Source organism: Acanthopagrus latus, chromosome 20 (assembly GCF_904848185.1).
Source record: "Acanthopagrus latus isolate v.2019 chromosome 20, fAcaLat1.1, whole genome shotgun sequence".
Lineage (NCBI taxonomy): Eukaryota > Metazoa > Chordata > Actinopteri > Spariformes > Sparidae > Acanthopagrus > Acanthopagrus latus.
The window spans coordinates 10,343,354-10,369,104 of NC_051058.1; the positions used below are offsets into that span (position 1 = coordinate 10,343,354).

The 25,751-nt window shown below is 42.8% G+C and overlaps 2 protein-coding genes across 8 annotated transcripts in view; one reads left to right on the forward strand and one right to left on the reverse strand.

Moving 5' to 3' along the window:
- The first annotated feature begins 203 nt into the window (after positions 1–203).
- The window catches only part of ccdc78 (coiled-coil domain containing 78), a 42,175-nt gene continuing 16,627 nt past the window's right edge, over positions 204–25,751 (forward strand). The window contains exons 1-14 of one of the 7 annotated variants that reach the window (XR_005071752.1): positions 204–764; positions 1,024–1,155; positions 1,244–1,330; positions 1,448–1,804; positions 2,965–3,015; positions 3,135–3,223; positions 3,505–3,583; positions 3,729–3,854; positions 3,943–4,139; positions 4,370–4,544; positions 5,279–5,308; positions 5,413–5,494; positions 5,593–5,693; positions 5,775–5,823. Coding sequence is in view for 4 of the 7 variants with exons in the window: in XM_037080863.1 (XP_036936758.1) it covers positions 693–764; positions 1,024–1,155; positions 1,244–1,330; positions 1,448–1,804; positions 2,965–3,015; positions 3,135–3,223; positions 3,505–3,583; positions 3,729–3,854; positions 3,943–4,139; positions 4,370–4,544; positions 5,279–5,322; positions 5,413–5,494; positions 5,593–5,693; positions 5,775–5,862 (1,680 nt within the window). In the remaining 3 variants the exon portion in view is untranslated. Of the gene's footprint in view, positions 765–1,023; positions 1,156–1,243; positions 1,331–1,447; positions 1,805–2,964; positions 3,016–3,134; positions 3,224–3,504; positions 3,584–3,728; positions 3,855–3,942; positions 4,140–4,369; positions 4,603–5,278; positions 5,323–5,412; positions 5,495–5,592; positions 5,714–5,774; positions 6,065–25,751 lie in introns of those variants that run through there. The other 6 variants (XM_037080863.1, XR_005071753.1, XM_037080864.1 and 3 more) reach the window with 6 other exon arrangements.
- Positions 18,721–25,298, reverse strand: metrn (meteorin, glial cell differentiation regulator). The gene is made up of 4 exons (XM_037080867.1): positions 23,859–25,298; positions 22,693–23,126; positions 21,095–21,154; positions 18,721–20,540 (listed from the first exon to the last, which is right to left on the reverse strand). The coding sequence occupies exons 1-4, from the start codon at positions 23,963–23,965 to the stop codon at positions 20,227–20,229; spliced, it is 915 nt and encodes a 304-aa protein (XP_036936762.1). The 5' UTR covers positions 23,966–25,298; the 3' UTR covers positions 18,721–20,226.

Here is a 25,751-nt window from a genome sequence, read left to right on the forward strand (position 1 = left end):
TTTCACATCCCAATCCGTTGATCCTATCTCTTGTACGGTTCCTATAATAAAACACTTTTAAAATCACACGGTATGGCCTGAAAGGTTTTTAAAACAATAGTGGTAGTCATGTTGATAACGCTGTGTTAACGTGTGTGAGGCTTCTGATGCTTTGACACTTTTTAACAACAGCTCGCAAGGAGACAGCAGCTGTCCCAACTGTAGGCACAAGATGGCGCCACTATCAATGACATTGCGGTGGCTCGAATGTATTTTACAGGAAAGAGGCTGAGGTTAAGTCTGCGCAGTCTTTCAAGCTGAAATAATAAGCCGCCAAATCATATATAGTGAAGAATAACTTAATGTAGCAGTTAGAGGTAGCCCCATTTTGGTGAAACAACTGGGGAAAACAGTGGAAGCTAAGTGTAGCTAACCTCAGTCTTCAGCAGGATTTGCTGTTTAAGCTAGTTAGTGGTCAAAGGTCAAAGACCCCATACGAAAACAGTTAAACTTACAACCTGTTGAGTTACATTAATGCCGTTGTTTTCTTCAATTAATACACAGTAGCATTTGGTGTAAAAACAAAAAAAGTAGATTTTAAAAAGCAAGAAGCTGACATCACTTGTATCTGTGTTGTTCAGCCATGGCAACAAACTGTTGGTGGATACAGTAACGTTCATTTAGGTGACGTTAGCCGTTGGCTGTGGACAAAGATGGACGCACGAAACCACCAGCCAACTTCAAATGAGCCCCAGCAGCGACTTCAAGCTCTGACAGAAGAAAATGTAAGTAAAACACAATGCTCAGTCATTATAGTCAAGAGTTCTACACACCATTCACTCCTGAAAAAAGGTCAGTTTTGGCTAGGTAATTGTTGGTTGGTCCATGAGGTAAGCTAGCGAGCTCAAATGAAAAGGGGACATTAACACAGGTTAACTGCAAACTCAGAGGTGGTTAGAAAAGTATATGGGGGATAATTCAACTGGATAATGTATCATTGTCATCTACACATTGTTGAAAAAAAAAGTGTCTCTGATGCTTAAGTTGCTGCTGCGTGACAAAACTGAGCGCCTCTTCACCAAAGTGGGCTACCTGGAGAGCAGACTGGGCCAGCTGGCCAGCTCCAGCACGGATCTGTCCTGCAGGCTGGTCCAGAGTGAAGAGGAAAAGCTGATGGTAGTGTTCATTAGATACAGCAGTACACGAGCCTTAAATCTATGCATCTGTCCGGAATAGAAACAGAGGGATTTGACTTACATTTCAGATTTCTAAAGAACTTGTGGAAGAGAAAATTCAAGCAAATAAGATGAGAGAGCGGTTTGAGGAAGAGATGTTTGAGCTGAAAAATAAGGTGAGGGTTCGCTTGAAATAATATAAAAATGACAGTGATGGTAAATAAAATGCCAACATAACATTTACTTTATTTGAGCATACAGTGTGTTTGCTACACTTTCTTTCCACTCGTTAGATATTGAACCAAGACAGTGTAATAACTGAGCTGGAGATGGAGCGAGGAAAGATGCTGAGGGAACTCCAGTCGGCCGAGGCTCTTCTGAAAGCAGGAGAGAAGAGCGGCCGAGTCCTGACAGAGGAGAATGCAACGCTGAAGAAGAACAACCAGGCTCTGGCTAAGGCCCATGACAAAGAGCTGGCCCAGAGCGAGGAGCTGAGTGCTGAGCTGCTGGTACTGGCCCAGGCTCAGGATGCCCTCCGTGGGCAGCTTGCGGAGCAGCAGCAGAGCGTGAGGTCAACCACCCAGGGCCTGCAGGGTGAGCTGGACAGGGTGCGGGCCCTGATCAGCCGCATGTCACATGACAGAGTCAAGGTGAGACAGTGTATTAATTAATCTTCAGTGTTCAGTGTTGAAAAATCAAACTTAGATCAAGTTAGTCCCATCTTGGAAGACCAACGCTGTAATACAGCACAGATATTTTGAGATTTTCAAATCAGCCCCCTCAGTTTGAGCAGCAAATTTTTGGAATTCAGTCCTAAGTTATATAAGAAAGTTTTGCAGCTTCACTAATTTTGATCCACAGCTAAAATCAGCCCAGTCATGTACCTTTAATGCATAAACACAAACACTTAATGTGTCTCAAAGGGTGGCTCCACAAATTGGACGTATTAAAGTGAGTTAACAGGTCTTAGGGCATACTACTCAGTGGCAGTAGCATTGTGGGCAATACAGACATTAGGTTTTGAAAAGCATTCTGCAGTTTAAAAACAAATTATCAAAATCAATACAGCAGAACCAGTGATATGACCACCTCGGTCACTTGATGACATCTCTGGAGTCATTTGATCAGATCCCATGCAGCTTCCACCAGGGCCACAAAAGGCTCTATTCTACTGTTCTCACATATGCAGTAGTACATAATACTAGTAGTAATTTACTCAGTTTGCACATTTGATGGAGTTAGCCTTTTATCCACTCAAATCTGGTTGTTTTGTTGTAGTGTTTTAGTGTTGTGAAACCTTGTTGTTAAGATTGTTCATTTTGCTTTTGTAGACATTGACTTTATACTATAATGTTAATTCTCTCAACAAAGAGACACTCTCTCAACACTCTTATTTATTTTTGTTATGACCTTACAGCTAACGCTGATACAGCTAAGAAACTGTGCAAAGAAACACGCATGGAAATAAATCGCAGATATCTAAAAGAAAAATGTTATAGGTGATCCAACATAAGCAAAACATGTCCTTGTCCATGTAAAAAATGAAGAAACAAAATGTGTACCGTATTTCTCCAAACAGTACATGCGACGTGATATACTGCACCTTTGGGTGAACAAAGACTAACATTTCAAACATCATTTTCTATGTTATATTCACTGACCAGCTCCTGGGTGTGCAAGAGGAGGAAATAAAAGGTTATAATTATAAAGCCTTTTAATTTGGTTTAAACTAAATTTCCAATTTGAAATATCCTTGCGATTATTTATTTTAAATGGTTGTTACACTTTTATGACATCACTGTATCAACAGCGTGAGGATCTGGCAGCGTTGGACAAGGAGCAGAAAACTATGGAAAAAACTGTATGTATTTTTGTACAACACATGTATCTCATTATGGGGCTAAGTGTATGTAATATATATGTTTTAGAAGCATCAGTAAACTAATTACAGTTATGGTACCTCACTGTGCTCTCACATAGCTACTTGGAAACCAAGATGAGATCAAAGACATGCTGGAGAAAATGAGGAACAGCTACGAGGAGCAGCAGAAGAAACTGGAGGAGAGAGTGTGAGGCCCCACTGAATGTTTATCCTTTACTCGTGCACTGGCTTAATTAGGATGAAACATGATTATCTTTTCATTTCCAGCCCGAACCATCTCAGAATGTATGTCCCACTATATTCATCCCACACGCATCTGCTCTGTGGTCGCCTCTTTGATTTTTGTTCTGTGCTGTGGCTTCAGTCGCTGTGTGTGTGATGTGGTCTCTTTGCTTGCCCTTGTGATGTGGCCGTCTTTGGATTTTGGTCACTGCTTGTCTTGTGGTCGGGCCTGTGTTTGGTCATCAGGGTTGCAATGGGTAAAGAGCACCAGGAAAACAAGAGGGCGATCCGTAATAGCCAGATGGAACTCTCAGAGCAGAGTGCGGTGAGTCTGTTGATTTACAGAACAGCTCTCAAATGATCACTGTTTTTCATCCTCTGAATTAACGTGCAAATGATTTTAAGTAGCAGTAGCACATCAATGTGTGGAAATGTGTCCAAATTCGAATTTTGTGTCATATCTATCCAAGGTCCTGATGTGCTGTCAGAGCCAAGTGAAGGAGGCAGAACAAGAGAACTCAAAGCTGCAGCTTCAAGTCAAAGAGCTGAATGAGGAATACCGCGCGAGGCTCGTGTGCTATTTGCGGGACATAGCTGTGAGCCGCAGCACTCACACAACAGTAAGGTAACTCAAACACGACTTCCATCCCTGCTGTAACCTCAGTCTGCATGTCTTTCATTCAGGAGTACATTGATGGACTTAGAGAAGGAAAACGCCCCTCAGAGACCTCTAAGATGAGGGCGTTTGTGGACAGCATGCTCCAGGATGTTCGCTCCTCCTACAGGCTCAGGGAGGAACAGCTCGCCTCTGCTGCTCGTTCATACAAGAGGAGACTCCAGAAGATCATCATGATTCATCATGCTCTGCTTATTGCATACAGGTGAAACTTCTTGTGTCTTTAGACTTGAGTTTGTGTCTTTTTATGTCAAAATCAAATCAAATCAATTTTATTCATCTAGCCCAAACACAATCACATTTACAATCTGAAGAGTGAACGAAACACTCACATACCGATACACTAGGGATAGGGTACCAGCACTGCCATCGAGCACAAAATTCCTGTTAAGCCATCGTGGTTAACTGTCCACACCATTACACTGTGATGTGTAGGGTTCAGAGGGAGCAGATCTTGGCAAAACCAGAGAACCGTCTTGATCCTGGACCCCCAGAAGCCCATTTCAGCCTGGAGCCCACTGAGCTCAGAGATGAAACGGCGAAGGAGCTCCAGAACCTTCGCCAGGACAAGGCGAGGCTAGAAGCTCAGCTGGAGGCGGCCCTGGGGCAGGTAGCTTCGAAGAAAGATGGCTGCTTTGAAGTAGACTGATCTGCTATTGTTTTGTCTGGTGCGTGTTTGTGTTAGGTCTGTTCGGATTCTTCTTTGTGTCCATACTTCCCTTTAAAAGCCAAACAAGTGTTTACTTTGTGAGCAGTGAGCTGGAATAATGGCTTCAAAGTTTGTGACCTTAGGCAACAGAAAACTTTGCAGCTGCAGAGGTGGACTGAAGATCGTGTAGCAACAATGATGGATAAGAGATTGGTGCAGCACTGTGCGCAGTTTATGTTTTAGATGTGTTTTTAAAGATGTTTAAAGATTGTTTGACTTTTCGTGAAATACTTTGCATAGTAGATCAGGAACAGCATTGTTTTTACATCTCTGTTTGTACATGTATTTAACAAACAAAATATAGTGTTAATATGACATGTTTGTGCTAAGCTAATGCTGAGACATTCATCTTCTCATCTAACAGTTGTCAAGAAAGTGAATACATGTATTTCCCAACATGTATTTCAACAACAAGCTCTTCCTTTAACATTTTTTGCAGATAGATTTTGTGTGCAGATGTGTTTCTAGCTATATTTTATGTCTCCTCCTCAGTGGGTAGAAAAAAATCCTTAGAATTGATCTCAAGGAAAGCCTGACCTTCAAATAATGAAATAAATGTTTTTCACTTTTTAGGAGACAAATGTTGCACCTCAGATTCTGTTTTTATCGTATTCACTCTGACTTTTCTGTTCCAGGTGGCTCTCCTCAAAATGCCTGTTCAAAATGTAAGCCATCAGGAGTGAGTGTCATTTTTAGTATTTTGCCAAATGACAAATGAAGTCAGGTGTGGGTTCTGTCGTAAAAACTATGAAATATGTAACTTTATCAGGCCGGCAAAACTGGAGCAGATATGCGAGGAATCCTGGTCGGACATACGCAAACAGCTGAGGGAGATCACAGGCTCTGCACTGGTAAACAAAACTCTCTCCCATAACATCCAGAACATTCACATTGTCAAATTACATACCCAGCTTTTGTTTAAAGAAATGACCTATCCTCCGTCACACAGGTTGGCTTTGAGAAAGAGCGTGCCCTCCTCATCACCAGAGCAACAGTTGCTGAGGCGCAGGTGTTAGAGTTGCAGGACTATATCGACAAGCACCTGGGCAGGTCAGGAAGTCACTTCATGTGTAAGTCACATAAAATTCACTCTCAGAAGAGCATTATATTGAGCTTTACCACTACCTGCAGGTATAAAGAGGAGATCTCACATCTCTGCAGACTGCATGGGACACAGGAGGCTGGGCGCTCCCAAAGTGCTCATTCATCACTCCATTAAGAAAAGCCATGAAATCTGAAGCCCAGTCAAATAATCCAATGTAACTTTATAATACATTTTTAAAGTTTAAACCTAATACTAAATCTGAAAATGGAAACATAGTCCTAAATATGTCTTTCAGTGTAATCGTGCATGAATCTATGCTTGTAAGCTGGTTTTATTCAAATTAAGACTTTTAAAATGGAAACCAATTTTAAATCTGTGTTGTTTTGAGCGTGTGTGGTGTGCATTTCACACCATCACTAGGTGGTGCTGCTCATACTGCTCTTTTTTTTTCTCTATGAAAGGCCCCCAAAGAAAACCGGCCTTGAGAAAAAAATGCATGGAATGTTTGTAAAGCTTATGTCAATTTCACGAGCTGGGGAGAAGAAAGCGCGGTGACAATGAGGGGTCACCCTGGTGAGAATAATGTCATTACATGTTACCCAGACACGTACACGCCCGTGAATACTTTCCCTCTCAATGCCGTGCTGAGAACTGCGGCGCAAACAAGCCTTTTTCCAGAATGAGGGGTTCATATTTATAACCTTGGTGTCGGTGTGAATAGGCATCTATTCCCTTTAAATCCCTTTAACAGTGAAAGGGTCTGCATTTTTTACTAGCGTGAATTGGTAGCTGGGTTTCATAGTTTTCATTAGTGTCATTTTAAACCATAGTGTCATAGGTTTAAAATGAGAAATTTCTTTTTAGAAGGACCTCATATGTTGGTTTAAAAAGGTTTGGTTAAAAAAAAAATTTGCACGTTTTATGTAAAAAACAAAAAAAAAGGCAAAATGTTGACACTGAAACACTCTGGGGAATGATGGGAATAGTAGAGGAGATGGAAAGGAGTCATACGCATGTCACCCCAATCCTCTTTTCAGGGGGCATGCCAGCCGTGGGAGGAGGGGAGCAGGGGTGTGAAAGTTTGAGAGGAATGGGAAGTGGGATTTTGTTAGTAATGTATTACACTCCCAGGGCCCTGGGAAAAGGGGTGGGGGGTGCTCAGCTTGGGCCCGTGCCAACATAGTCAGTGTGCCAAAGCGCTGGGTGCTGGGGACCACTCCTCTCATCGGCAGATCTGTGGGAAAATCAAAACCAGGTTGTTCTTTGCTGCTCTGCCAACAAAGACAGAGGGATGATGTGCCTGCAGAGACCTTTGCAAACTTGTACAAATGAAGTGTACTTTATACAAAAAACAAGAAAAATAGGAGAAGTTTTAACATCACAAATGCAAAGAGTGGAGTTGAGGTCTGGTGCACCACAGCTGGTCCCCAAGGCCAAATGCCAAGTTTTTGGAAAAGTTCACTTCTTGGACTGCGAACAACTTTTTTATTAAATGCCTCTGTGGTCACTATTATAATGCAAATACTGACAATTTGACAATTTAATAATCTGATTAAATTCAACGAGACTTAATAAATGTGGCAACACAAGCTTTAAATCAGGATTTTGCAACAATGCTGACCAATGAAATGTTGAAATAGATACATTTTTTTCCCCCCACAAAGGAGTGGTTGATGATCGTTCTAATATCTGTTCAGAGTTCAATGAAAGAACCACAAGATGTTGCATTTAAACCCAACCTAAACCTAACCCTAACCCTAACCCAAAAGAATACAAATGACAGTGAGTTCCCCTATGTACTTTTCTCAGATAAAATGTAAACAGTATCAATGGTAGTAATCACCCAAACCCTGAAACCTACGTGCGATGAATCAGTTCATCAGAAGGATTAGTTGAGTGGTAAAAAATTATATGATCAAATTTTACTGAAATGACCCTTCAGATTCAATCTCACAGAACATGGAGGCAACATTTATTCTTCCATTGCAACATTTTAAATGAAACACTCTGTACTTCAGTCCCTTTTACACATGCATTGCTAGCTAACCTGAAATTGTCCATTGCCTGGAGGAGCTGTATGCGTAAACTTAAATGTCCGAATTAGTCGCCCAGGACTTCACCCTGCCAGCTCCCTTGTAAAAAAGTCCCATTGAGCGTTGATGTGTGAATAGAGCAGGTTGATGTCTGGAGAATTCACAATGAGCAAATGGGCGTGTTGATGCCGTGTAGCTGCTTCGTTCTCTCCTCTGCTTGTCTCAATATGGATTTCCTCTCTTTCGTTGATATTGTGGTTACATCTGAATGCATGCAATATTAATATCAACAAAAAACCTGACCTTCAGTATAATACACAGTCTGCACAATTTAAACTTAACTAGCACTGAAGTGATAGTTTGTGTCTTTTGATGTGGGGTTGTTTGAGGAGCATTCTACTGCTCTACAGCACCACGGCAAGGCATGTTTTAGCCACCTAAAAGAAGGCATACCTAAAGATATATGTCAGCACAATGCCCTGCTTCCCTGTTGATGCCATGCGCTGCTTCTTGACACTCGAGGAGAGCTAACTGTCATCTACTGATACCGACACACTGGCTAGGCATAAGCACCTTATTCAACCCCACATCAGAAGACCCAAACTATCAATTTAATTTCAGCTGTATTGCAATATATTCTGTAATATTGCACAGATCTCCACCTCAACCATCAAAACAGTTTCATGTGGCTTGGAATTTTATTGTGATCTGTATGTAAAATTGATTTATTTTCTTTTTTTTTCTGTCCTTTTGGCCTGTCGCAAAATCTGATCTGTCATGTCAGTTGATAAAATAACTGGATGTCATTTTTTAAAATTTTAATCCAACCTAATGTTCTATGTGAATCATTTGGGAATTAAAAACTATCACCTACATAATAGCAAGTAACATAGTGTTGTGCTTGCCTGATAACACAGTAAAAGTAATGAAAATACTTTGTTCTCATGAAAAAAAATTAGGATTAACAAGGGCTCTAAAGAGATTAGCATTCTGCTATATGTTCAGTCATCATCCTGCAAAACTCTGAAACCATCAACTTTACAACTGCAAGTAAACTCTGTGATGCTTATTCACCTTCAGTACCAGTTCTGTTTAGGTGATGCTCCAGGCCCAGTTTTGTTTTGTGGCCAACGCAGTGGGAAAGGGGTTGGATGAATATGTCGTTCTGAGGATGGGAAGCAGGGTGGAGCGATGCAGAGGAAGTACCTCACATGGCCTGCGATGGGCCGCTCGTCAAGAGGCCCTTTGTTTTAGGAGGTTAATGCCTAATTGATACAGGCTTAATGAGAGCGGCCTGTGTGTGCAGAGTGTGTGAGCCGGGGGGCTGGACGGCCCTGCCATAATTGGAACGGACAAGCCTTGTGTGGAGGAGTGCACAGGGAAGGGATTTATGGGAACGCAAGGAAAGGAGAGGGAGAGTGGGAACGAGGAAGAAAAGGTGACAGTGAGTACGAGGAATGCAGGGAAAGGAATCCAGTGTGATAGGGAGAGTATTGCAGGATCATGAGAAAGAGATGTGGTGACAATAGAAAAATGAGCACGAAGTTCAGCCAGGACGTTCCCATGGATGTTTAGTTAATGCTTATTCAGGTTTTATAGGTTGTTCCCTCAATTTTCCCATGACACACAGATGAAAAATTGATCATTTTGAAGTTGCTGCAGATTTCACAAGCAGTAAACCAATGATGCGATGAGCTGTATGCTATTTTTATGGACGAGTTTGATTGATTAATGCAAAATCTCCAACATAAACTCTGTAACTGTCTATTTTCTTAGACACCTGTCTTTTCTTTTCTGATGAGCTGTCTTTTCGACCCCCTCCTCCAGTCTGACAGTCTCAGACTATTCATGCGAGAGTCCCCAGCTCCCCTCCAGACAAGCTTTCACTATGAAGGCTGGAGAGGCATTAAGAGGGAGGAGGGAGGGGCAGGAGAGGGGAGCACAGAAGAACCGTGCACTTCAGAAAACCTTGAAGAATTAGGACTGAAAGCTATGGAGATTCTGGGTGGCTAAGAGAGAGGGTAGAAAAAAAAAAGAAGAATGAAAAGACGAAAAAAAATGAAGGGGGTCGGTGTGCATAATTACAAACGATGAGAGGGGAAACAATGAGAAATGGATTTTTGGAAGTGAGGCTTAAACAGAACAAGCTGCAAAGAGACAAATTGAAAGGTCTGCAATGAGAAATGTCGAGGAAAGACAGAATATAGGGTGAGAAGAGGGAGGAGGAAGAGTTACAGTAAGGGTGAGAAGGACAGGGGAGGGAGGCAGCTTCATGAACAAGAGCGAGTGAGAATGAGGCTGAGTGTCGGTGAGGGAAGGAGAGAGGGACAGACCCTCTGTTTTCCCACACTCGGCCGGTTCCCACAGCGGACCTGGCTAATCCCTGTCTTAATTGGGGGAGAATTCCAGCGCACATGTTCCCCTGGAATGAGCGTAGAGCGCAGGGAGAGGAAAGCTCGGGTGCTTCTGACACATCAGACAGGCCACGGCGGCTGTGCTGATGCACAATGTGTGAGTGCACTTTGTTGGAATATAAACATGCCGCCCGACTGTCAGCACGTCTGGCGCATAAATGTCTTCACAAGTTTTTCTCTGTCTTTTTTCTCTTCTCTTGATCCAACATGAAAGGTGCTCTTAGCAGCTACTTCACATTGCTTAGTTGTAATGCACCATGTCAGAAGTATGTAACTTTAAAGCTTCATTTCATTAATGTTACAAGAAAGGGGGGGGGGGGGGGGGACTGAATCACAAGCACATTTTTAAAGGGTCGGTTCCCCCAAATTGCAAGAGGTCAATGTTTATTCCCTTACCACTAGTTCTAGCATTATTTTTGATGATATTCAATCAGATATCAGGGAACAGTTTTGCTGACTGTACAAGATGACATTTAGATCATATTTATTTACTTTAGGTTTGTGGATTTATTATTTATTTATTATTATTATTGACTTATTATTTATTAAAATATTTTAATTGGGACTACAGAAAAGACAGGACAATGACAGACAGAGAAAGTTAGCAAATCGCTGGTGAACGTAGTGGAGCATTTAGTAGCTAAAGAGCTGGTTAGTTCCTGCTGGAGTTGGTTGAGACCAAAAACGGAGCTAAAAGGTGAGAGAATATTGGACTTCTATTCATCAAAAGGACACAAATGCAACTCCAAATAAATGCTTATGTTGCCCCGTTCCTCCCAGATGTGTGAAATGGCTAATTTCTTTGTTATATCAACCCAACAAATGTCAGTGTTGTGTTGTATTGCATGTGTAAATGCAGTCTCTCAACAAAACAAAAGCGTGGGATCATCGGAGTTGTTGTCTTCATTGTTAAACAACTATCATTGCCGATGAAGAAGGTAATGTTATGAAGTCGATGTTATAGTGACAGGCAACCAACTGAAATGCGGCATTATCTTGAAAAAAATCCAGATTTCTTCATGTCTTCAAAACTCTTGGGATAATGTCAAAACTCAAAACAATATATAACAAAGACTGTGTTGTTTATAGACATTTAGAAATTATAGAAATTTTAAATAATACATTTTTAAACCAGTCTGCATGGTCATATTCCACAAAAAAATAAATGTATGGTGATGATTTAAGAGAAAAAACAATACCAGCTCTTGCACTAGAAACTAGTTTCAGATTTTTCTATGAACAGCTGACTGAATAGATTAGAAAGCAATGCAGTTTCAACACATGGTATCAGATATATACAGCATTGTTTATGAGTAGGTTTGCTTGCTGGGTATCTATATCGATTTCCCTTTCATTAATAAGAAGCAGTAACATCACACCTTGTTTCGGGCAATTGCTCAAATGAATTTTGGGAAATGCAGGAAATCAGAGATGGAGAGTCCTGAGAGAGACAGAACTACATAGCTTAATATACATGTTACCAATTGATTAAGTCATGCAAGTTCTGTAACACTATATTGTTCCTTTATTACTATTTAATAGCATAATTTAAATAATGAATAATTTTTAATCATAAGACTGCTATTAAATCATCCTCGTCAGGTTTTTACATGTTTTGCAGTGCAGCACACCAGCGTTATCAGGTGACAAATCTTGCCCTGAAGCTGCGTTTTGCAGAAGGAAAAATGCAAGGAGATACTAGTAACATAACAAAACCATTGTGAGTGGCAGTTTCGTCCTGCCTACCACTTTCCTTAATAAACAATTTGAACAATAGGCACAGTGCAATATGTCTCAGAGGATGTAACTCAACACCACTTCTCTGAGGAGAAAGAGGTGTGTGGCAGGTAGGAGGACAAGAACTGACCTGATCTGCGAGGGAGGTTTCCCCTCTTTGTGTAGACAATCAGACGGGTTTAGGTAGAGAACTATAATCCTGGTGGTTAATTGGTGGGGTTTGGAGAGTATATCTGAACACAGGTGTGTTTCCCTGAAGTGGATCGACTCTCAGGCCAGAGTTTCGTATCCAGAGGGCTGCCGTCAGCACCATGAGGAAGCAACACACGATTCAAGTGTCACTGTTCGCTAAAGAGTCTGTTGACAGATGAGGAAAGGTAGAAACATGCAAGTTACTTTCAGGAAATGATCATGTGGTATTAAGAGGTTTGTAGCCATGGTAGCAGCTAGCTCTAAAGATGGCAGCACTGGTCTGTCACACGTTCCACCACTTTGGCTAAAACCAAAATATCTCATCAGTTATTGGAAATGCTTCACAGACATTCATGGTCTCCAAAGGTAAATCCCAGTGACTTTGGAGTTCTCCTGCCATTTTCTCCAACACCACGACGAGGTTATTTTCTGCTTTTAAATACATTTTTTGACTGTATGACAGATCAGCATGGAATTTGCACAGGTAACCATGGTGCCCAGAGGATGAACCATCATGACTTTGGTGATTTTTCATCTAGTGCTACCTACAAGTCTAAATGTTTACTTCCAGAGGAATATCTCACCATCTGCCGAGGAATCCTTTTGACTTCGGTTATCACCTGATTTTTTTTCTCTAGCGCCATCTTGAGGGTCACATTTTTGTTATTTAAGGAGTTTTTTCTACAGCAGTATTTGATGATTCATGTTCCCCTCATGTTACCTCATAGTAAATTTGGTAAATTCAGTCCTACTATCAAAATTAATATTAACCCAGTACCTCGATTTACCAATAAATACCTACGAAGCGAATCATCTTTCAATTGACCATAGATGTACTTAGAGTTCAGTGAGTATTTGCACATGTTAACCTGCTAATATGCAAAACTACATCGGTTAATTTGGTAAACATTATACCTGCTGAACATCAGCATGTTGATCAGCATTGTCATTGTGTGCATCCTCTGTCTTCTTCTGCCATGTGTGCCTGTTTCCTTATCCTGCCACAGTGAATGTCTCCAAGTGGCCTTCTTAGAGTATGATGTCAGTGTTTGGAGCTTTTTGTGGCTGTACCCCCTGCAGGCGATGTCAACCCCGGGATACTGCAAAGGGGAAGGCAGCTGTGTTCAGCTCAAATGGACGAGTAGCGAGCGGGCCTTCGTTGGAGGGGGTCGCAATTCATTCCCTCTGTCTCTCCTTACAATACTTTTTTTTGGCGGGAAAGTGCCAAAGACGTTTGTTTGACCCAACTTGTGTTTCTTTGCGGGGACCCCCTCCCTGAGAAAAGTGTCGCCCGCCTCCACACTCATACACCATGTCCACCCTGTCTTGATTGATTTTCAGTGCGCATTTTGGAAGGGATTACAGCCATCTGCAGGCTCTTGAGGAACAAAGGGGGCTCCTCGCTCTCCTCCCTTCAGTACTTCAGAGGGATAACATGGCCAGATAAACATGCTCTTGCACCACTATACGCTTGTTCTCTATTCGGCTTTGACCTCTCAACCCACCCAAACTGCCCACTCTACTTTAAAGCTGACCACATTATTCTCCCCTACCCTCGCTCTGCTCGCTGAATAGAGGCTGCCCATCAGTTTCTGAAAACTGCGTAGACAGAAAGACCAACATGAGCCGGTGCCTGATAAATATGATTGCGCTCAAAAGCCATCAAAGTAGAGGCAGGGCATGGCGCCTGTTGATTGGTTACTGCTCGCATTTTTTCCCCCTGGCCCGATAAGAAGACGTGCATAGCGAGTTAGCATGTTCTCAGACGTGAACATTCACAGTTTCCATTGGGGAATCATCGCTCCCAGCTGTGCAAGGGTGTTATGGGAACCAGAAGTTGTCAGCTGGGAATCTGGGATGCCAAAGTGTGGTCATGGACTGCAGGCTCGCTGTCAGCTGGTGCTGAGCTGACGGAGAGGCAGCAGGATGCACAGCCACTGAGTCACAAGGGGGAGGCGGACAGACCACTTGGCGTGATGTCTGGTTGCGGTGGGTTGGATTACCAGTATGCCAACACAATTAGTTTATGTGGAAAATACAGCCCGATGAAATGCACAGCTGTTGTTAATCACTTCCCGGCAAACATTGAGATGTTTAATGATCACTGTTTGGTCGTGTCCAGTCAAGAAGGTTCATATGTATTTCCAAATCGAAAGTTGGGACCGTTATTGTGGGCACAACTGTCGCAAACACAGCGTTAGCAACATGGCAACTGCTAGCAGCCTTGTTGCTGTCCAAAGCAAAAGAAACGCCAACCGTTAGAAGCCCAATTTGACCTGGAAGTCCTGATATCAATGCTATGAAAGGCAGAGTTACTTACCCATATAGTAGAAAGAAAGCTGGTTTTAAACCATCTTGAATCCAGCCAGTAACAAGGAACACAGCACTGTCAGTTGAGCAAACTCATCCACTCCACTTGTTTTACCTCAGTTTCCATCACTTCTTCACCGTCTTTGCCTCCTTCATCAGCAGTTTTTTTTCTGTTTTGCAGTGTTATCCACGGTTATTCCAGTTGTTCCATCATTACCTGAGGTTATCGACCGGAGACAACATAGCCTCTCCTGTTTTGGTTGCGCAATAGCAGGCGCTTCCTTTCTGCAGTATCACAACCTTCAATATAGTGGGAATGATGGAGCTCGTTGGACAGGCCGAATGGCACGGTGAAAGCCATGTTTACAGAGAACTGATCTTTCTATGGATGGTGCCATTTTTCTACAGCCAGTACTCATAATTACTTTAGAATGATAAGTTAAGGCAAATAAGTTGTCTATGAACCAGATTAGAATAATAGGTCCATAGAAAATAAGTGAACATTGACTCATATAGGACATAAACCCCAGTCTAGTGGGTGCTTGTTCTGTTCCTGACTCACCCATACATCCAAAACCTCCTCACAACTTAAACCTTGTTGCTCTTTGTGCTACATCACATGACTTTCTGTCAGAAAGCCCAAAAGTTAAACTTCTGTGTGTGATCAGACACAGCTTGGTCTCTTCCCAACACCAAGCTTAAAATGATGAGACAAGAATATTATGTACATGTAGATATACACAAATCTGTTCTGAGTGTACAGCCATACAGTTACAATCTCATGCTTGATTGGAAAACATGCCCTGAAGGATTGTTACGTCTCTTCTAGAAGAATTTGAGGGACAGTTGAAATACTGAACACCATTCTCTGTCTCAACAGCCACTGATGAACAAGAGTGAATCGCTGGAAAAGAAAAGCCGCAGAGGGCTACAGAGATTTAGTCATTTAGAAACCTCAAGTGTCTTTTGGCACAAGGAGACAGATTGTATCAAGTGCGTGTCAGAGCATCGCAACCACTGTTTTGGATCCACAACAACACAGCAGCCAGCAGCTGTGCAACCAAACTGTGGGAAAGATTAGACGATGTACCGATGAAAAAGATGGTTGCAGCAGAAAGAAAGATGCAGGTGAAGGAGAAAGCGTGAGAAACTATTATGCGATCAGGCTAGAGGCCAGGATGAAAAGGGAATGAATAGATTACCTCTGCTAGAGGGTATTAGTAGCTCTTTATAAAACCGAAGATATATAACTGATGTTCCTACTGTTACACAACAGAATGGTTAGGGAAGATGGATTCAGATTTGACTGTTAGCAGTAGTAACCGTGTTGCATGCATGTCTGATTTGACTAGAGTAAAATGGATGTTAAAGCAGGGCATGGTTGGGGGGGCGTGGCTACCTTGGGATTTACAAGTTGCCACCATGGTGTGTTCTCGTATTTTCAGCCCGGTCCAATCAGGATATCCTCCCAGCTCCACCTCTACACCACTGACATTTATAACCTTCTATCTGACATGTTATCGACTAGAAGTGGCTATATTATTGAGAGTGGCATCAAAAATGGTCGCTAAATGCTGCTTTGTCATAACAGGCCTAAGAAATTTGGTCATCCTTTTTGAATTATGTTGGCAGTCGGATGTAGTATTTCTGGTGTGTTGGACTTTATTTAATTGGCTAGTTCTTTAGATGTTGGATTAGTGTGTACGGGTCCTTAGACCTTGAGGAACTGGTGACAGCTGTCATGCCAAACAAGCCTCAGAACTGTAGTCCACAATCCACTGGGTGACATTATGGTGAGTTTACGTTGGTTCTATTAAAGAGAATTTTCGAGCCAGCTGTTGGTGGTGGAAAATGATTCCATAAAGTCTAGTGAAGTTTTTGCAATTCTGCAGACGGTACATTACATTGTCATACAAAGTGAAATGTATTTATATGAGCCAGTTTAATTAAGGAGATGGAGAAACTCTTTCTTGTTTGGAGATTTTTGACCTTGGAAAGTTAAAAATCGGAATGTCCTCAATTCTGTGATATCTGTGCAAATGCCATTCACTGAGTAATTTCTTGTGACATGATTAAAAGCTGGAACTGTATCTGGCCATGTGGTGGGACCGTGTTTAAAAGCTGTTTCTAAGGATAAGGATGTACTTCCAATATTTAGGAAAAAAAAACTTCAACACATCAGGAAAACCACAATGAAAACATGTAGATAAGTCCTATATCTGGGATTAGAATTTCCTTGGCTGATTTTTATATAGCTGGATAACAGGGCGACTTTCTTCTGGAAACACAGGACCTGTGTGCTGGGTGGAGTGTTGTTGTGCTCGACTGTAAGGGAGTGTCCAGGAGCACTTTGCCCCCTGTCTTTGCTCTCATCTCTGGAGCTTTGTCTCCGGCCACTTTCCTCAGATTCCCCCGGGGGCTGACGGAAGTCCACACCCAACAACTCTCTCCCATTGCTTTGGACTCCCCTTTCCTAAGTGCTTCCCGCCTTGGCGTGTCCGTACCTCACCTCAGCAAGCACAACACACAACAGGACAGAATAAAGAGAGAAGGAGGTGGGGTGAAGGGGGGGAGGAGGAAGGTTTATTGTGTGTCTGCAGCATTCTGCAAAATAAATGGAAATCCCTCAGCATCAAAGGAGTGTGTGCACAATATGATCATAAGTTAGATGAAAACAATTGAACCGGTGAGACATTAAAGTAATTTTTCTTTTTCTCTTTTAGAATGCATTTTATAGTGTGGTAGTCATAGTTTTGCTTGAGTTAAGGATGTGAATACACCTTCTACCATGTGCAAAATCTTGTATTAAGCAAGTACAAAACTACACTGCTCCACTGTGTCATTCTGGCTACACTGACGTGATGGAATGTGACAGTACATTTACTCAGGTACTGCACTTAAATACAACTTAGAGGTGCTTTCACTTGAGTATTTAAATTTTCTGCCACTTCTCACATCCACTGAGCTACATTTGGAGAAAAAATGTTGTGCTTTTTACTCTTCAACATATATTAGATTACTTATATTACTGATTATTTAAAATTCATTTATTTTATCAATTAAGACTTGGGTACTTTTTACAACACTGGACATGAATACTGCAGTTTTGGGGGGCCTCGAGCTGGGGTCACAGAGAAGTGACAACAATGCAGGAAGTTGAGCTTTGTCAGAATGTCACATGATGTATTAGTCGAGGGAGTTTAATTTGAGTGCTCTTTGTTTTGGCTTATCAGGCCTGCAGCAGTAACCTCAGATGGACTGGAGGGGAGGTGGTGGGGGAGTTTGTGTGTGTGTGTGTGTGTGTGTGTGTGTGTGTGTGTGTGTGTGTGTGTGTGTGTGTGTGTGTGTGTGTGGGGCTGTGCAGCTCGGGGCCCCCAGCTACGGGATGTTTTAAAGGTGCACTGAGGCAGTAAATAGCTGGGGAGGCTGGAGGTTCGCTCACATGAACTACTGATGCAGTGGCCAACCAGTGTTTCTATGGGAGATAGCTCGCCAGACACGGGAGGCATGTCGAGCTTTTGTGATTTTTTTTTTTCTTCCATTCGACACAAACACCATGTTAATTCCCCCAGCTGCTGTTTTTCAACTGGATTTACTGCGTGCAGTAAATCTGAGATTTTTACTGAGGTGTGTGCAGTGCGTGTTTTTGCAGAATTTTGCCAAGAGGAGAAACAGGTGGCAAATTTATCACAGAGGTTCAGTAATATGGGTGATTCTGCGTTATCTACCATGCAGCTCCCCCAAAATTTACTGCCATCAGCCATGCCAGGTAACAGATACGCTCTGTGCTGCTGTAGATCAAATCTAAGTAGAGTTAGAAACACAAACTCTGGCTCTAGGCTGAAGGTCTAAGCGGGAAAGAGGTCTGGTTTGATTGTGTCCTCGTGCTCAGGATGAGGGGAGCGACTGTGTGGCACCTCAGCTCAGCCGAGTCTGCCACGCCGCTCCCTTAATGGCAATTTATTGCTTCCTGAATCCTGAAAATGGGAGGCCGAGGACAACAGAATTCCAACCTCTATTTTCTACCTACTCTCCCCGTTCAAACAACCACAGGGTCCTAAACACTCCCTAAATCTCTCCGCCTTTTAGGCCCCTTGCTTGTTCAGGCCTGCCATTAGTTCAGAGCTTTCAGGGATCTGATTCATGGGCACTTGAAGTGACTTATGTCTGAGAAAAAGTTTACCATGCTTAAAACCTTTGGACCTGAAAGCTATAAGGTGGGTTAAACGGCGAGAGTGCTAATAAATCGTTGATGCAACCGCTTTATGTTTGCGGGGCATGAAATGACCAGAGAATGGGTTCAGGGTGAGAACATGGGAAAATAAATGCATCCAAAAACATCAAGGGGTGTTTTTCTCACAGCGTATCTTTTAATAACACAGACAAACATAAAAATAATCCACAATACTGACATAATGTTGTTTTTTCCACAGACCTTTTTTTCCCTCTTTCTAGAATTTCTTATTAACATATTTACATTCACATTGACACTGACACAACTTCACATATAAAAAAAATAACAAACAGTAAAATGGCAGTGTAAGCATTTAAGACATACCGCTTCAGCACATCACAGCAATTTGGTATAAACCCCCTCCGCTTGTTGATATAGTGCACATCAGAACAGAATCTTTACACATTAAATGCATATCTTGTGTTGCTCTTGAGCTAGCCAAGTCCAGTTTTATAGCTTGTTTCTCCACCAATAGCTGGTTAGAAGACTTTATATCGTGTAATAAAACTGGACTTCAGTTCTGAGTGGCTGTTGTCACCAGTTTTATGAACATTGCTGAGTATATACAGGTGAATATCTTCTTTAACACATCATAGAGTAGCTTCTTGGTTTGATCTTCTTCTTAAGCGAGATAATAATACGACAACAACTAAACTTAGAACTGCTTTGGCGATCCACCCCAGCACAATCTTTTAAATAATTATCTTTAAAGTCCAATTCAAATTACAATTTTGCATCGTACACCTTACAGAAAGAAACAAAAAATGCCTATAAGCCTGCATCTCCTTACAGAAGCAAAACAAATCTCAGAGTTGGCTAAAAATGTGAAAGTGCTCTCAGCACTAGTTTGAGCTGTGATACCCGCTCAGGTAACCTCAGATTTGTGTTTCTACTGTACGTGCTCACATTATCTGTACATATATTAAATTCGCTCCACTATGCTACATATAGTTGCTTTTTATTTGGTTTTCAGTGCTTGCAGCATCACACTTTCCAGATCATTCCCTTTCCTTTATCAGTGCAAATATATATATATTTTTTAATGCTTCCTTTTGTGAGGACTTTTTTTTTTTATTAATAATCTCCTTAATAATAGTAACACTGAGGATGACCCCTGTACAGCCAGTGAAACATCACTTTCCTGTGGCCAAAAGGTGCCTGAAGTGTATCCTAATAGGCGGTAAGCTTTCTATAGAACTTTTCATAAATTTTCCTGAGTTTCCTCGCAGTGACTCTCAATAGGCCTGAATTAATGGCTTCACTTTATTTATCCCAATTGGAAAGCTTTGTCAATAGATTTTTTCTGAACCAGCATGATGGCATCACCTTTTGTACAACCCGTCCAGTGCCAGATGCTTCTGAACATTTCGACCACGTCCCTCGTGTCAGAACTCCACCTGGTTCTTTCTGACTTGGTGACTGCATATTGCACTGAAATGGAGTTGGGAGAAGTCCATTTCACTCCTCAGTCCTTTGGGAAGACGATATCCATCGATGGCACCCTGGCTACATCGGCCACCGGTTGCACACAATGGCTTCTTCCGAAACATGGGCTGAGTTTGGCGTTCAGTGCGGACTCGACTCTGAGCATTAGACAAGCTGCTGCAGAGTTCTTAGCTCAGTCTACAGGCAGTTCGCAGGGTATCTGCTGGGCTGCTTTGGCTATAGTGTACGCCCGCTGGAAGTCCTTGTAACGGGGAGCGCAGCCCAACCAGGCCTCCCCGAAGTGGACCCGGCCGGTGAAGAGGAAGCTGCCGGGCCCGGGTTTGACGCCACACTGCAGCAGAGTTCTGACCTCACCGCGACTGGCCACGCGGCTGTTGCCGGTGAACAAGGCGTACTTCTGACGAAACACCCGCGTGGCGCTGACCTTGATCACTGCTGCACGGAGGTTGTCGTCTTCAACCACTGATCGGATGTTACCTCGAACAACTGTGGATAAACGGGACATTTTAACTAGAATTCTTACATGTTGCACCTTAAAATGTTTTGCTGTATGTCGTCCTATTGTAGCAAGAGTTGCAACTCAGTACGAGGCTACCAAGTTATTCTAAAATCCATGCAAGGCCTCTGGCCCGCTCACTAATCCCTCTAACTATTGTTGCCATCTGAACTTTCCTCAGTGCCATTACAGCTCAATCAGGGGCCCGCAGATTAGTCCACTGCCTCTTCTTGAGGGGGGTGGTGTTTGGATTAGTCCACTACAGTGCCTCCATTAGGGATTCCTATGTGCGGAGCAGGGGGTGCAGAGATTTGCCGTTTCACCTTTAACCTTTGCACTTTTAAAGAGGAGAGGATTTGGGGGCACCGAGGTGCTCTGACTTTAAATTGATTCGACACAAACGATTTGTACGAGAAGTCATTACGTTTTAGTACTTCTGGCTATTCGTTGGTTTGGCGTAATGTCTTAATCTTGGTTGAATTAGATTTTTTTTTTTTTTTTTTCCAGAGGTTTTATCCGCAACTTGTTATTTAATGAAACTTACCAAAGTCACTGGTGCAAACAGCCATCAGAATCTCAGTGTTGTTGCAGGGTCTGCAGGCTTCTGGAGAGACAACAAGGGGAGGAAATGGGAAGAAAAGAGAGTCAGTTGGTGACCTCGTGTAACTCTGAAACTGTTCGAAAAACACCTATATGCTAATACTTTAACTGAGCCTCTGGAAATCAAAGACCTCATTTCCAGATCACATGCACAGGAATGTGAGATGTGAATCCGGACCTAAAACTCGGTGCAAAGACCGGCAACAAAAGGAGAGACCAACCACTGCGTTCTAACAGACAGCTGCTACTTTTACAGTTGACGGAGGGGAACCGGTGGAGCTTTAAGGTGCGAGGCTCTTCCACCCCAGACGATTTAAAGGCCGAATGAAACTTCCCCCCTTAAAGCCTTTCAGGGTGTCTACAGTCACACCTCATCAAAAGCCTGCTAGACAGGGGCCAAGGACAGGGAAAGGGGGTGGACTTCAAAGATTTTGCTTTAAAGGACCATAATCCCATGTCTCAGAAAATACTGCTTTCTTTCTTCCTGCTAAAGCTTGACAACTTTTCCTCAAGAACTGCAATGCATTAAATGACTCTCAAAAACTTGTATAAGGATTTTAAACCAAACCAGCAAAGCCTGGTTCGTCTGCATTAACTGAACTGTGGGTAGTTAAAAAAAAAAAAAAGAAAGGAAGAAAAGCTCCTGGCATTTTTTAAAGTTCTCCTTGTGGTTCTTTGGAGGCCCCTTGCCCACCCCACACATTCTCCTCTTTAGTGAAAACCTCTTGATAAATGAGATTCCTTCCTCTCTAGTCCGCAGCAAACCCCCTTCCAAATCTAATCAGTGTGTGTGTGTGTGTGTGTGTGTGTGTGTGGGAGAGAGAGAGATGTAGGGGGGGGGGGGGGGTGTATACTCCTACAGACAAGTCTCCCCACAGAGAGGCAGCTCAACAAAAGAGAAGAGCATCTCAGCTGGGCAGAGGCCTCCCTGTCGCCTAGGCGACGGCAGTAATCCCAGAATACTCATGCGGCACCCATTCAAAGGGCTCTGGACTCTGGAGAAAGCCCCACATACTGTGCTTTTGTGCCCCCCCTCCTCCTCGTCCTCGTCCTCCCTACTCTTGGGCTCCCCCTCTCCTCCTCCTAACCAACACGCCTCTGGGGAAAGTTTGGCCACTTCCTCCTCTCTGCACTCTGCATGGGCTGTGGAAAGTCCAAGCAGCCCACAGAGGCCTGGTGTGAATTATGAATCATCCACAGGGAGGATTTTACGGTGTATAGTATCATCTGTGCTGGGTTGAAACTTGCATTTCCCAAACTTTTCAGGAGGGGGGAAAAAAAGAATTCCAACCACAGTTTAGTGGTTTTTACTTAAGAGTTCTTGTGACCAAATTTTGTTATTATACAAACTCAGAAGTACTTATTTTTCCATAAGTGAATAAACAAGCCGGTCTTTTCTTTTGCTTCTGATTTCATAGTGCACCTTTAAGTTTTAAAACTGGCCAAAAGTTCTTAATTAATTCCCCTTTATTTCCATTAATACAAGTAAAAGTCTCCAACACTCGAACCAACATGGCCGCCTTCATCCTCTCAGTGACTCACCTTCACTGCTGATGGGGTTGGAGTCCAGCGACAGCCGAGCGGTCCAGTCCCCTCTCAGCTCATAGCGGAAGGATGCGATCCTCCTGCTGATGTCCTGATGAGGTGTCGCCTGCAGGAAGAGAGCCACCCTCTCCCCGGGAAGACGGCTGAAGCAGCGTACCCTCGGCGGCGGGGAGGACTCCAGGCGGTCCCCCACCAGGAGCTCCAGGACCCCGTCCCTCTCCAGGTACAGCTGGGCCCCGTGGAACTGCTCCGAGGGCTTGACGCAGGCCGTGATGAGGCCCGAGCTGCTGCCGCCCGGCCCCACCGCCACAGAGGGCAGGCGGGGTGACAGGCTGAGGCGCAGGGCCCCTTTGGGATACAGCCAGTCCAGGGTGCCCTCAGAGCAGTGGAGGGAGATCTGCTCGACGCTGCCCTGCTGCTGGGACAAACCACTGTGGGGAGGAAATAAAAGAGAGGAAGACGAGGTTACTTAAAGGTTCATATGATATTTTTTCAGCCAAGAACTTGGGCTTAAAATCTCATGCATGAAACATCTACAGGATGGATGAACCCAATGTGAGCCCTTCAGATGGGAATATTTAACAAAAAAATAAGGGTAAGAGATTAGTACAGAAAAAAAATGTCATAAAGAGAATTAAAAATCCAACTTTGGGAAAACTTTAGCATACCAGCACACTCAGAGAAGGCGCCGCCTACTGGCAGCTTTTTGCAGAGGCAGGGGCCAAACATTGAATCTTTAGGGCCAAACATATTTTAAATAAAATTAAAGTCCTCTGCAGTTTTTTTTAAAACAAATTATTCTAAAAGAAACGATCCTTCATTATCTGCATGCATGCACTGTATGTTTTTCCTCCGAATTTCACACTTAATCCACCAGTCTCCTGCCTGTCTGGACCCCCCATGCGTCCTGCAGGCAGCCCGCAGGGGACAATCGCAGCAGAGCAGGAGAAACATTTTAATTGCGTCCCCGAAGCGCAAGCCTCAACATGTTGCATCCCAAACAAGCGCTGCCCTTTACCGAGCGGACACCGGCTCTACAACAACGACGAGCCACCTGCGGCATCATCTCTGAGCGGCATTTTTAGCGAAGCGTCTCTCCTCTCATTCTGCAGCCTGCACGGACAGCACAGGCGACACACGACGGCACGAATGAACACACTTGCCTTCCTCTCCAGCTGCACTGGTCTTCAGAGTAGTTTGACAAAGCCGCGTGAAAAATGGCAAAAAGTAAAATCCACATTGCGTTAATCCAAAGCCCAGACGCAGACATTTTTTTCGACAGCGGGTGATGCAATTTAAAAAAGGGGGAAAAAAACAGAGATAGGTTATTCCAAAGCTCCGACGCGCTAAAACTCCTCTACAAAACAAATGCGAGTCTATCTGAGATAACCTCCATATCTCTTGTGGATCCTCTTACCCCGGCGCGTAAGATAAGAGAATACCGCAACACTCTCCTCTGCTCCCTGAACTTCTCCGGACTGCTGTGCGTCAAGGGACGCAGAGTCTGAACTTATCCCCCCTCGGAAAAAACTTGACGGGCCAATCAGAGGCCGAGGAGTGAAACTTTAAACCACTCACACCGAGCGGAGGGGGAGGGACGTCTGACCTGCAGACTCAGTAACAGTATGCAACGACAAACCAAGTTTCCATTCACTATTGTCTGTCACGTCTGCGTATAAATACTGATGGACTTGATGAGAAATCAGACGCTTATTATTTCTTTCAGGCTCTTTTTCAATTTTAGTCTTTTCATCTTAAAAGTGTTATTGCTGAATCTGATCACGCTGTCTGTTGATGGTGATGTGTTGCCTTGTGTGAGATTGTTTGCAATTTGAAATGTGCACTAAGACTAAAGATATTTTATTTTTAATTTTGTGCTATGTATCTTATTACATTACTAAGGCACTGTGCTTAAACACAATCCTGAAGTACTTGTATTTTGCCCGAGTGATGTGATTTATACTTACATTCCTCTGCATTTTATAGGTAAATACTGCACTTTTTTTTTTTTTTTTTTTACTTTTTTGGATAAAGGTAGTCACTTTGCAGATTGCATGCTGCATCAGAGCCACTGAGTGATTTTTTAGATTTATTTATTCAATCTGCACTGATTGCGATTGTCAGTATCAGAATATTGTATCGAGTGATCAGTGTGAGAGGAATTCTTTAATGTCCCTTACTTTATTTTGATGTGCTGTTCTTGCATATGAAACCAAACAAAAATAGATGCAACATTAATATGTATGTGGGGTGAAATCTTGTGACGGATCATGTGGCTGCAGGGTATGAATAGATGTATTCATGGTATGATATGTTGTGAAAATTAACATAAGTAATTTAGTTAAGGAGCTCATCCTGAAGGGGTTTGTGAGGCCTCTTCTGTGTGTATGTGTTCTGAATATAGGTTAATGTGTGACATGCAACAATGGCTGACGCGTATAAGAAGTTTCATGTGCATCAGGAGGCGGATGTTGAGACAATTGGAGTGGTGCTTTGAGTGAAGTCATGTGCAGTCCTGTGACTATGCAACATTTACGAGTATTGTTTTGGGTTATTATGAAAGATGAGGAGAGACTGCCTCTCTTCGGTCGGTGCACTGCCGTCGAGTGACTCAATAAAGAACTTCTAGAAAATGAATATTGTGTCAAACTTGGTGTTTTGACTGACTCGCATCTGCATTAGAGAACTGACAGATTTTCACTTACCAGGCTGGTAATTATATTCATGTCAAGTGAGGTCCAGCTAGCTTTATGCAGAAATGGTTTGTAGAAATGTAGAAATTTTTTATGAGCTTGTACTTTCTTACTTTTACTTGAGTGAAGAATGTGTGTATTTTTGTTACTTCTGATTACATTTATTGCAGCAAAATCTCTTTTGATACGAAGCATGTACGACTTTTATTGAAGTGCCATTTTGAGTTTTAGCTTTAAGTTTTACTAAAGTAATATTTCAATACAATATCTTTTAGTCAAGTATGACTTCTGGGTACTTTTCGTAATACTACTTAAAGATAATAACCCTCATACAATGATAGTTTGCCCCTCATATGGTTTAAT

What these genes read in the sequence shown, in the direction of transcription:
- metrn (XM_037080867.1), bottom strand. Translation starts at nt 23,965, where the DNA reads ATGTCTGCGTCTGGGCTTTGGATTAACGCAATGTGGATTTTACTTTTT. An exon ending in CAGTGCAGCTGGAGAGGAAG is followed by an intron (nt 23,127 to 23,858) that starts GCAAGTGTGTTC and finishes TCCTCCCCACAG; the next exon opens with TGGTTTGTCCCAGCAGCAGG. An exon ending in TGTTTGCACCAGTGACTTTG is followed by an intron (nt 20,541 to 21,094) that starts GTAAGTTTCATT and finishes GTTTATCCACAG; the next exon opens with TTGTTCGAGGTAACATCCGA.